The sequence below is a fragment of the Epinephelus fuscoguttatus genome, linkage group LG1 (assembly GCF_011397635.1).
Source record: "Epinephelus fuscoguttatus linkage group LG1, E.fuscoguttatus.final_Chr_v1".
NCBI lineage: Eukaryota > Metazoa > Chordata > Actinopteri > Perciformes > Serranidae > Epinephelus > Epinephelus fuscoguttatus.
In genome coordinates, this window is record NC_064752.1 from 21650064 (window position 1) to 21662928 (window position 12865).

A 12865-nucleotide genomic window follows, 5' to 3' on the forward strand; every position below is an offset into this window, starting at 1 on the left:
AATTTAGGCTTCAATCATAAAAGTTGTGTTCATTTTTGAAGATTATCTTGCTGAATGAAACTTCTAAGTATCAAACATTTGTTTGCCACTGAGCTTATGTTCTGCAATAATCCAAAATCCAGTGGGAACACAGGCTTTTTGTTGTGGGAGCCAGTGTGATGCTAACTTTTGTGTTGGCCTACAGAAAAATGTCATCCCTGGAGAACTCTATATTACAGCTAGAAACTTATGATTGGATAGTGCTTCACCATGTCATTAGAGTACTGAAAAAAAGTTGAGCTCAACTTTGATTTGTAGCCTGTCACGCCTGTCTGCAGCAACAAGTATTGGGCATGAGTTTGTAGCTTCATATCACCTGCTTCCACTGAAAATGACTTGTAGCCTGTTGCTGTGTCTGACTATCTCGATCAGAGTTCCCTTCCTCCAACGTTATCTCCTCAGCTAAAGAATTCTGCTCTTAATCATATCTAACAACCAAAATCTTTTCAGATGGAGTTCCCTAACCTAATGTGTATCAATTTAGGGGTTCTTGATATGACAAAGGTTGAGGACCACTGCTGTGTAAGACAGGGCCTCAAGATTGGATTTGGTAAAAATACCTACCGATGTTTACAATTTCTGTATATTGTGTTTTACTAATCTAGGCCATATTACCAAACAAGTTCATGAACAATCAAATGCACTCAGTATAACCGCCACACAGAAATCTCAGGACCTCCTGGGATTTGAGGTTTCTTGAAAATAAACTTTGGAAACTAAAAGTATTTTGTCACGATTATGGAAATGTTGCCTTTGTGATTAAAGGAGAGCCTGCTGGCATTTTAGAGTTGAAGCCATTATTTTGGTAGTGCTAATTCAAATAATTTTTTGGGCACCGCAAGGATTCTTTGATGCAATGCTGGATTACCAGGCAAAGTGGGCAACTGGTTAGACTTAGAGACGGACAATCACTCACGCTCACATTCACACCTACGGGCACTTTAGAGTCACGATTAACCTGCATGTTTTTGGACTGGGGGGAAGCCAGAGTACTCAGAGAAAAGCAAACTCCACACAGAAGGGCTCCCCCAGTCCAGGGTTCAAAATCTGAGGTGACAATGCTAACCACTTCACCGCAGTGCCGCCTTGAATTTGCACCAATAAGTACAATACCAAATGCATAATTATGAGACCCTGTCTTATAGAGGGACCCTGTCTCAAACTGTAAAGACTTTAGTTTATATTATTCCAGTACTGGGTTTGTTTTATATTACTATGTTTGTCAAAAGGATCATATGAAATTTTGTTTTCAGTTTTCTTTAAGCTAATTTTTTTTTTTTTTTTTTTTTTTTTTTTGCAGCAAAATGTATCTAGTGGACTGAAAAAGCAGTTGATTATATTATTCTAGTAGGGCTACCTAAAATTTAAGTTGTATCTGTAATGTGAATAATTTATATACCTAACTTAAAAATCGATACCTGGCACTTGTGACGATACAAGACAGCCACACAAAAATATCGCGATACTATGGTGTATTGATTTTTTCCCCCATCCCTAAAGGAGACATTAGTGCGCGGAAGTTGAGGGATTAATATGGCGGTAGATTTTTGTCTTTCCAAACATCTGAGCATGGGTATATATGTTGCCCAGAAATAAACATAAACAAGTTTTGATTATCATAAAACTTACTTTTTGTTTTTGCAGTTAAAAAGACTCTTGTTTTTGTCCCTCCTTTGAAAGCACATATTTCAGATGAGCTCCTGAGAGCTCCTGATCTAAAGAAATGATCTCATCCTGCGAGGCTGCACGGACAGCGGTGACCCTGGACTGTTGAGGGTCATGAACACACATGCGCGCAATAAAAGCTTTGTTTGGAGAGTCAGTAGTCGGCCCTGGAGGCTGACCCTGCGACCCCACCATCAGCTGTTTGCCCTGCAGAGTGACCACTAGCTGTTTCAGACTCAACCCCAAAAACATCCTCTGTGGCTCCGCCGGTCATTGTATATCACTCAGTTTCCCTAGATGTCCATGCGGTGGTTTGCGCTTCCAGCCCTGCAGATGCTTCTCTGCTGTGCGTCATGGCTCCGTGTACGCACATGTGCGCTCATTTATCAGCTCCAAGAACTTTATTCACATCAATTCGCGCACGTGGAGCTAAATAAACGCCATGCTGCGCCATTACGCATCAAAGTTCAGAGAAAACTTAAGTTTGGACCCGCGGAAACCTTCCTGTTTTCAAGTCCCTGTTTGTGCGTGCACTTTGCAGACTGCAGGGTGCCTTCTGTGTGTGTTTTAGAAGCTGCTGAAGCCCTGAATAATAAATGGCACCCTATCCATCCTCCCCCTCCAAACCCCCCTGCCATCATTACCAAGTCAATGAAGGAAGGCAGAAAGCGCTCAGCCTCCACGAGTCTTTGCCCGTCAGTCCAACATCTGCAGTGACGAAGCGTAGGTGAGCTGCAGACTTCAGTCAGTGTCACACACACTCATACACACACACACCGGCTGAGAGCGAGGAAACACACCGCATGTGATGGCAGGGTCAGTTTTGGAAAGTGCTGATCGTTTCCACGCGGAGGATCATTCACGCGCCTTTTAAGTTTCTCCCTGTTGCGCGCTCGGACTTTTTTTTTTATTTCTTATTTATTAGGGTTACATTTTTATTTAAACTGCAGCGTTATACTCATGAATGAGTTTGCGAGTTTTTCATTAATTTTTTGAAGCTCTAATCCAAGAAGAAGAAACATGGATGGTGTTATTTCTTATTTTTTATTAATATTTATTATAGAGGCTCGTGCGTTTCGTTATGGCATCGCCAACAATCTCCAATCCTACATGTGAGTAACCTTTTCTCCTATGTTTTGTTGTTTATAGGCTATTTATTTCATTACAGTACACAGGGATGATGTTTAGTCTTCATCTTAAAGAAGATATTTTCACAGCTTCACATTTCCTTTGCAGTTTAAACCTGACAAAGCTGCTGGTTCACCTGCAGATGCACAAACCTGTCTCACAGACTCAAACAGGAGGCTTGTTGAGTGTTTTGCCAGACAGCAGCTGGATGACAGATTCATTTTGTAGATTCAGGATGATTCATCTTAACTGTTGTGTGCTCTCATCATGGTCTTTATTGGCTACCATGCTGTATCACTGTAATTTACATGATTATATATTAGCTCCATGTGGATGGTCTGTGCTGCATTCCTGACTCTGTCAGAGTGTGTTGGAAGCCCCCCTCACAGTGAAGAGGCAGACAATTATAACAGGTATTTTAAACCCCCCAAAATAATAAATAAAGAGCTCGAATTATGCGAGAGAAGATTCTCTGCGGTTACCTGCCAGTAACAAAAAGTTCTTTCATATGCTATTATGTGTACAGCTGGAGGTGATGGTGATTACTGTTGTTTATGAGATGAGCAGCAGCTGGATGCTGTCGTAAGATTCCTGCTGATCTCCATATGCTGAGCCTTCCTGTCTGTCCTTGGAGAGTTACCAAAGGAGTAAATGTTTCAAAGATTGCACTGTGTTTTTTTATGATGAGGCTCCTCTGTGCACAGCAGCAAATGGTGTGAAAGACATCAGTGGCAGGTCTGCCTGTTAACCCAGACAGACTCTGTGTAAGAAGGACAAAACATCTCAGTTAAAAGGCTTACCGTGCTCTAGCTGGGGGCGAAAATGTTAACTGTCTCTGACACTCTCGTAGGTACAAGTGAAAACATGCATGTTTTCCCATATGTCCAGTGAAAACACCATACATGTCTTGTGTGAATTGTCTGGAAAATTGTGGCATGTTTTTGTTTTATACATTTATTTTGAAAATTGTGCAGGAAAGCGGTAACTGGCTGCAGAGGTTGCACATCATATGCTTTTGCTTCCGGGCAAACCTGCCTCACATGTGAGCATTTTGATCTTATCTGGTTATGATTTTGTTTTTGCTGCTTTTTATATTCAGAATAGAAGATAGAAAATGAAACAGGAAATCCTTTTCATGCCGATGCCACCCTCTAAAAGACTTTCAGGTACCACACTTCAGGTGAACACTGAGTTAAGGTTGAACTGCAGGTAGTATCTTGTGCAGCTTAGCGTCCTGAAAGGTGATGCATGAGGAATTCCCCTTAAGTCTTTAAAAATACCATAACCAGACATCATAAGCAGCCTCACATCTCAACACAGGTAATGCCCTCACAGGCATTACGTCTTAGTTAACTAGAAAATGACTCATGAAGCTTTGTCCATCATCTCCCCTCACAGTGCTCATAAATTGCCCCGCTGCTATCTGTACATCTGTAAAAACATTTTGACACCTTAAGTATTTTTTAACGCTTTTCGTTTCAGGCCCAATGTGTGCATGGAGAGGGAGGTGACGCTGGTCGCCCAGAGGCAGCCCTGCGTGCAGGCCTTCACACGCATGGTTAAAGTGTGGAAGCAAGGCTGTGTGAGACAGTCGTGGTGCATGGGATACGAGAGGAGGTGAGTAACGAGCCTCATTTGTTGTCTGTCGTCTCGTCCCTCTCTGAAGTCAAAACCTCTGACTCCGTTCTCAAACAAAACACTCCCATCCTCACCTGCAGGGGATGTGGTGCTTTGCTGATTAAGCTCTGGTGAGAGCAAAGCATTAATTATGTCTCCATGAGTCATGCAACCAAAAGAATTTATCACAGAGGGCATGATCCTTCATTTGACTCCACCTCCAAATCAAACAGGATGAGCTACCTAACCTCCTCTTCATCTCTTCTTCTCTTCTGTAATCACAGCTTTAAACCTCTCATACAGTTAAGTGCAAGGTGTAGCCCCGCTTCACCAGTCACCAGCTATTTAACACTCAGGCATCTTCACAGCAACATTCCTTTGAAGAGAGCCCTAATGCTAACTTTTTAGCCTGCCTCTGTTTCAGGGGTTTCTCACTTTGCTGCTCACACTCGCTTTCATAGCGCCATTTACTGCGTTACAAAGTCAGTGGCTGCTTTGAAGGCAGCCAAGGCCACAATTATTCGCTGTAAACAAAACGTGCTTCCAGAATGTGTAATGACTGTGGGGCAATGAAAGGGGTCCCAAAGTACAGGGATAGGCACCACTCTCTGAAGTCGAGTCTGCCAGGCTCACACTTTAAAACGGCGCCTTTAAAAGTCTGGGAAAATGTTTGCTGAATGTTACACTGCATGTTACTCAAAGGACTGGGAGTCGTTTGATTAGATTACATGTTTGTTTTTCTTAATCTAGAAGTATTCAGCCATATGAAACCTTTAAAAATGGTACGTGCCTGTCAGACTGTCAGATAATTCCCATGCACTGTATAAGCATGTTCACTCACACACTACTGTTTCACAATGTTATACTGCAAACACTCTTGTATTTTGTCAGTCAAGTCAAAGTTGATTACAGCCCAGTGTTAGCAAGCATGCCTTAAAGGGCTTGTTTCTTAACTTGATGTTTGTCATTTTAACAGGACAGCATACTACACTGCATACAGACAAGTGTACCGACAGGATTATCAGACTGTGTACAAGTGCTGCCCTGGATGGTCTCAACTCAATGGAGAAGCTGGCTGTCTGTATCGTAAGTATCCTCAAGTATCCAGATTTTTATACTTTCAGTCCCCTAAAGCAGGCCTATTCAGATGGCAGCCTGCAGGTCACATCCACCCCAGATACAAACTTAGAGATATACCGGTATGACAAAAATATTTAAACTACACATAGTATCTGGAAGTAGACGAGGAGTGAGCCACCTCGCTTTCTCCTTGTCTCTGTTACACATGTGCAGCACTGATCAGGCAGGATGCGCAGATCAGTACACCCTAAAACTTCAGTTTATAGCCGGTACTATTATTTGCTTAAATCACTGAAATCAACAGGCCTATATTTGGGACAGGCCTTTAATTCCTTTCACACAAAACTGTTGCTCAGCAAAGATCAGGAAATACCATCAAATTGATTGTTTAAACCAGTATGAATATTACTTGTGGAAAAAATAGGCTTCAGATAATATAACAATTATGAATCATTCATTGGATCTAGCACCAACAGGGTATCCGAGAGAGATGGAGTTATGAAACTAGGGGATAACGGCCCCCAGCATGATGACACAACACCACTTTATCTTAAGACAATACTTACAACTCACAACTGACCTGAGGACCCTTACAGACTAAAGGAATATGAATAACATACAGGGTAATTGAGGAATGGACACATAATTTGAGGTAGCCAACAACCTGGTTTCATACATCCACATAACTTCTACTAAGAAAATGAACTGCTCGACAACCAGACCAGGCGTCTAATGGAGACAGGTGTTTATTTGTCAAAATGTGTAGCTACACCAGGCTAGTAAAAGGGACTGGGCATTCAATTGGGACTATGCTTTTAATTGTTTTACATTAGATTCACAGCCAATCATATCTCTCACAAATCAACGTTTTCTCATGTGACGCAGTTCCGACCACGTTTAGTGGCTTTTCATGACGTCTGGGCTGGGGTCAAATAGTCAAAAAACACATTCAGTGTCTTCTTCTAAACACTTTTCCTTGATCTTGATGGAAAACATCATGAGGTGAGGTGTGTGTGTGAGATAAAGTGTGTTATTGGTTACTGTTATTGCTACCTGTCATGGCTCTGTGCATTGATAGCATTGTCAGCACATTTTTATTATTTGTCTGCACTTTGTGATGTGTCTGGGTCAGATATGTGACCAAAAATGTATTTTTTATTTCAAAAGTAAAATGATAAAGATTGCTATTATTTTACTACACTTATTTTTTGATGTTGTTTAAAACTTGTCATTACCAAAAGTTAAACATAGTTTTAAATAGGATGCTGACAATGTCTGGCCCATCTGCATTTCCTGGTTTTTAAAATCCAGCCCAATTGAATTTGTGCCTAAGTAGCCCTGCTTCAGAGTTTCAGAAAAAGATCACATTTATCAGGTTTTGCGGCCAGATATGTTTACTTAAAGGCAGTATGTCTGTTCCTGACTGAGCAGGAGGAAGCATACTTCAAACATCACCTCACCTTTGGCACTGATCTCTGAATGAAAGGTTTTCAGAAAAAGGTCAAAAGGGTCAAGAGATGCTTTGCCCATCCAGACATCTCAGCAGATGTTATCAGTCAGTGCCATGTCCACAACACTTGTGCTGCTACAACAGTCTTGCAAGGTTTAGATGTTGAAGGTGGAAAAAAGAATCTCAAGTGTTGACATTCGCTTTTAAGTAAGGTTTGCATTGTATTATCTTGTGCTACACTCCGAAAAACAATTAGGTCATGGTAGCACTCCTGTACTTTACGATAGATAGCCTGTCTTGCAGTTAGCTTTCACTTGTCTGGGTATGTACTCCTACATCAAAGTTCCAAAGGGCCACATCCCCCCTCTAGCCATGGTCCCATGTCTAAATCTTGGCTCTGGTCCACACAGTCATGCCACTCTCTCCTCATTCAGAGGTGTGACATGGCAGTGCAGGTCAGAGGACTGTATTATGGATATGAAAACGGACAAGCCCATCCAGTGTTTACCCCAACCAATCACAGTCAAGGCCCCCAAAACACAACCCATCAGCTCATGGTGGAGAGACCACCTGCTGATACGCACAAAAAGAACAAAGAAAAACAGTATCTGCCCTCTGTAATTCCAATCCACGGGTCCATGTATGGCAAAGTAGTTCTGTTGGTCACACCGGGGCTGCCAGCAGCTCATCTCCTTGCGGATAAGCTTAGCTTCACACCGCTGAGACCAAGGAGCCTCCTTTGATGGGATTTTACAGCCAGTGATCCAGAGCGCATAGCCTGCATACCATAGACAGACCCTTGGCAAAGCCCTCCTGTAAACAGTTTGTCCCCTGTCCGGTTGACTGACAAGAAAGTTCCCACTTCCTTGCTCTCGTTGCGTTACCTGGAACTGACCCATGTGCTCGATGGCCAGCGCTGACGCCCCCAGTTACAGGCACATTACTGTAGCCCTCTGATGGGAAGTGGCTGGGATGTGCAGTGAGGGAAGATCTCCTGGATGTGCTTGTCATCAGTGTCTTATTATGGCATCTATGCTCTCTTCAAAGAGCTCTTTGTTTCCAGGGAAAATGTTGTAGTATTAAATTATACAACAGAGCATTACGCTGTCTGCTCTGAAATGAGTCTGGTTTGTTTTAAAACACTCATAAAGAAATGTCTTAAAGATACATTCCTTAAGGACTGCCCAGTGTTTCCCTTCACTTAAGTAGACGGGGGGTTTTGTTTCTCTTTTCGCGTGACAATGGCTGCTCTCTTCGACGTGAGGCAGGGCTTTTATCTCTGTAACCAAAGACGTGGCAGCACTTTGAGATGGGACAAACTAATCACCCTTTTCTCTGAGCCATTGAACCAGGATAAAAGGAAGCTCACACCACAATCCTCCCTCTCCCACTCCTGCGCACTTTGCTATGCACTATCTGTACTGTACCTCAGTCAGCACAATGCAATCTGAGGGGCTGTTTTCAACAGCACCTCCAACATCCAAAGGGAAAAATCTGCTCTGCAAAATGTACAGCTTTAGCAAATCCCCTGAAAACCCCCAAAAGAAGGGCAGATTGGGAAGATGGGAATGCTTTGTGTTTGAGATAGTGATTTAGTGTCTGGCACCCCTGAGGATTCTGTCTGTCCCTCTGTCTCTCCCTCTGTGTGTGTTCCCTAATAAAATGTCAGCGTAAGGTAATTAGGCCAATAGCGGTTATTGTGAGCAGAGTTGAGGCTCTAATCATGTTGTAGACACAGCACACACCGTGGCTGAGAAGTAGCTGCAAGTTAAGTAGTTTGTCCTTCCTTCAGTTCACCTGTTTCTCCTCTGCCTCTCTATCCACCCTTTATACAGATGTTGACATCCTGTCACAGCCTCGCAGTGAAAGGCCTCAGTTGTTGTGCTCTCCAACATTCTTTGCTTAGCATAATTAGTCACATATTTGGAGAATAAATATACCACAGCAAACATCTGGTTATTTTCACATTTTATTCCAATTTTTTGCCCCCCCCCCCCCCCCCTCCTGTTTTCCATATCTTTTTGTTTCAGGCTACTATCATCTAATTACGAAGGTTTATGAGTTTTCCATTTACACAATAGCATCGATTTAGAGTTCTTGAGGGGTTTGCAAATATCTGAGTTTAGAGTTTTTGTGTCCAAGTGCTGATTTTTTCCAGCATCATGGCACGAAAAATGCACCCAAGCCCTTGCAGTTCTTTCACCATGTAGGTATGCTCTGCAGAAATACAAATTAGGGTGGCAACTGAAGGTTAATTTCATTATCAGCTAAACTGCAAATTACTTTCTTGATTAATTGATGAATTATTTAGTCTACAAAATATCACACAGTTTTCCGGATACTTAGGTGAAGTGTCTTCTAATGTCTAGTTTTGTTAGAGCATCAGTTCAAAAGCCAGATACTCAGTTTAAAATGGTATAACAGAAAGAAATGCAGCAAATCCTTCCTTACCTTGGAAAACCTGGAACCAAAGAATTGTTGACATTTTTGCATTAAAATGACTTAAAGGTTCTGTATGTAGCTTTCAGAAAATCCATATTATTAGGAACACCTCTCTCTGAGGCTGTTAAGTGAACTGCAGTCAGCATCGTGTTGCTCACACTGGTGAAAAATGAATGTCAATCATATGTAGAATAACGTCACTATCTGCAATCTTCCTACATTTCATTTGGACCATTGGCTCCATGATGCTAAACTGCCTACCGTCGCAAATTACATTATCAGCTGAAGTTACGAGCAACCATGTAGAATAGCTAAGGTACAGCTAGCTGGCTAACATTAGCTCAAGCTAAAGTTAGTTTGTCGGCCGCTACTGCATTGCTATTGTTGGCTAAATCAACACAAAGTTAGTATCACATGTATCATGTGAGTTGGGGAACAAACACAATTTGACAAGCTAGCCAACTAACATATCCATTCAGATAGTTTTTGCCAGTGATAACTATAGTTTTTTTTAATAATAACTAGATACTGGATGCCAACAGGGCACCTATTCGTTCCAGTGGAACGTTGCTCACCTTTCTAGCTTTACCTCCGTGGTATGCAGCCCGCTGAATATGCACAGTAGTGTTTCTCCCGCTGGCTGCTCGGAGTTCCTGCTCGGCTCATAGACTTTACACTGTGATGATGTCACAGATTTTTAAATTGCCTTTCTCGGGTTGGGGAAAGTTTTACAAATATAAAACCTCCATGGATCAAAAATTCGGAATAGAAAGATTCATAATTGATATTGTTTACAGTTTGAAGTAAACAGTTTTACAAACATTTCCTTTATATTAATGGTCTATGGGGAGAAGTTTTTTGGAAACAGGATTGTTTTGCTGCAATATCACGAGAGGCCACTGGGAAAAATTTGCTGCAAGGCTGAGCAGCTTTCCTAGGGGCCTAGTAATAATGTTAGTAAGCAAAGCAAGCTAAGGTTGCCATCTAGCTGTAGGCCCAATTGAGCTACGCTGCATTGATCTGACCTTAGTTATTTTAAAATGTTAGCTGATAAAGTATTTCGCAGATGGTAAGATAGCCAGTTTACCAGCCAGATCAGCCCTGGAGACTGGATTAAGTACCTGACGTTTCCTACTTCCCTGGTACACAAACAGACGGCAGCTCAGACCTTAGCAGCTGCAGCAGCTCAAGTTCAGCCAGCGCAAACCCCAGCCTTGGGGTTTACAGCGGGCTGGTGGCCAGAGACAGCAACAAAGTGTGCTGATCTGGTGGAAAATCTAACGTTAACTACTGTTGCACACTGTTAGTCCTGTAGCGAAAAACAGGGAACTGAAGAGAGTCAAGGCACTCAGGAACACACATAATGCACATCCTTTGGATCGTCCTAGAAAATTCGGCCCATGTCCCTTTCATAGAAATCAGTCCGCAGGCTGCTAGAGTCAACTGGGAAGGTCGGGCAAAGTCTCAGTTCTTAAATGACATTACAACCTGTTGATCTGTTGGTAATTAAAAAAAGATTAAGACTGGTAAAAAGTTACATACAGAACTTTTAAATGTTCAATCAGTTATTAAAATAGTTGCTGATTCATTTTCTGTTCTGTTTAAGATCTTGGAGCCACATCTATTCAACGTTTTTACATCCACTGACTTCTTGTCTACAAAAGGTCAGCAAGGTGACTTGTGGAGGCAGAATGCATTTTTGGAAAACCCCCAAGTGCAGCCGAGGTGACTTTTGTGTGTTTTGTAAAGAATCCAATTGGCTCGATGACTAACTTGTTCTCCTGAAGGTGAAGAACACTTGACTTTGTGATGGCGACTTCCTCCACTTAAATGTTTGGAGTGCCACTCAATCAGTGACTTCAACCTTTTACCTCAGCAAGTAGCCACGGGCGGGGCGAGGACGGACAGGGTTAGACGGGAATGGAAACGAGCAGTTATGTTGATTGACGGCAACAATAGGTTTTGTGACAGGGGCTGAGGAGCAGGGACAATGGCTCCTCCAGTTTGTTGTCCTCGTTAACTGCTGAATAGGAACTGGCCCCCTTTTGTGGTGGGAGCAGGCTGGCGAAGGTAGCTAGATGTGAAATAGGCCCAGTCACCAGAGAAGAGGAAATGGTCCTCTGTCTATCCATGGGTGGTCTGTGTGTGTGTGTGTGTGTGTGTGTGTGTGTGTGTGTGTGTGTGTGTGTGTGTGCGTGCGTGCGTGCGTGTGTGCGTGCGTGTGTGTGTGTATGTGTGTGTGTGTGTGTGTGCAGGAACCATGTCAGCGTGCATAGCTGAACACAAATAGTCACAGACTCATACAGAGAAACAGGCAGAAATCAGCCAGCTGAGAAATAACGTGGTGCTTTATACACCAAAACAGTGGCGTAATCCAGTGGTTCCCAAACTTTAGCCTTAAAGGACCCCTCATCCATCATTGAGTAAACTGACAAAGCCTAAGTGACGTCAATGGATATTTCAAATTATATTCAATACATTGACAGTAAACAACAACTGATTAACTGTACATTTTACTGTACAATTTTTATACGATTCACTGTCTGTATTATGTATTTTTATTTATTTATTTTTTTAACAATCATGCATACATAGTAAGCGTATTTTTAGACAAACTAAGTGTTTTCCCTCCCGGACATTTTGCAGCAGAGAATGAGGGCTTTATGAAAATAGCTTGTATTCAAGTCTTCACTGTGCCCTCATCCTCTGTAGGGCTGGGTATCGTTATTCGATACCTTTTAAGGTATTGACAGAAATACCTCAGTGCCAAGTATTATTGAAACATCTCCAGTCAAATGATATCTGCATTTGGTCCTTTTTTGCGCCAGGGGTCTTATCCCGGACGACCCTGACTCCCAGATCAGCAAACTTTCTGTTGCTGCCATCTCAGGCAGCCTGTCAGTCCAATGTCTGTCTGGTTGGCACAAGCTAACACAGTAGCAGCGGCCAACATCCAACACCAAGCCGTTCAGCAGTCCCAGCAAACTCACACTGACACGGAAGCGGCTCACTTAGACAGATTAACAACCATTAGGTAATGTAAGCTGTGAGATGCTAACATTTAGCCCTGTCACTGTGTGTGTGTGTGTGTGTGTGTGTGTGTGTGTGTGTGTGTGTGTGTGTGTGTGTGTGGACTCTCACCAACTTTCCTCGGCGCAGAGCTCACACTCCTGCAGAAGCAGATTCAATCAGTGCAGTTTTGGTGTGGATAAGTTGAGCACAGTGTGTTGACAGAATTGGCAGTTCAGTGTGCTGAGATGCCACAAAATGTTTTAAAGTGGCTATACTACACGCCACTTCATTCACTTTGCGGGTATCGAATGAAGAACTGTATATGTTAAAGTATAAGTGGGCATGGACTTTTAAGTAATCACATTGCTGTCCAGTTAAAGATGTGGGTGTATTACTGGATGGTGAATGCCGCTGTGCACAAAGCATGAACAA

At 42.5% G+C, this 12865-nt stretch overlaps 1 protein-coding gene across 1 annotated transcript in view; it reads left to right on the forward strand.

The window, feature by feature from the left end:
- Nucleotides 1-2300: 2300 nt before the first annotated feature.
- Nucleotides 2301-12865, forward strand: part of megf6b (multiple EGF-like-domains 6b) — a 96758-nt gene continuing 86193 nt past the window's right edge. The window contains exons 1-4 of the mRNA XM_049575635.1: nt 2301-2427; nt 2768-2816; nt 4315-4449; nt 5426-5535. Of these exons, the coding sequence (XP_049431592.1) occupies nt 2301-2427; nt 2768-2816; nt 4315-4449; nt 5426-5535 (421 nt within the window). The remainder of the gene's footprint in view (nt 2428-2767; nt 2817-4314; nt 4450-5425; nt 5536-12865) is intronic.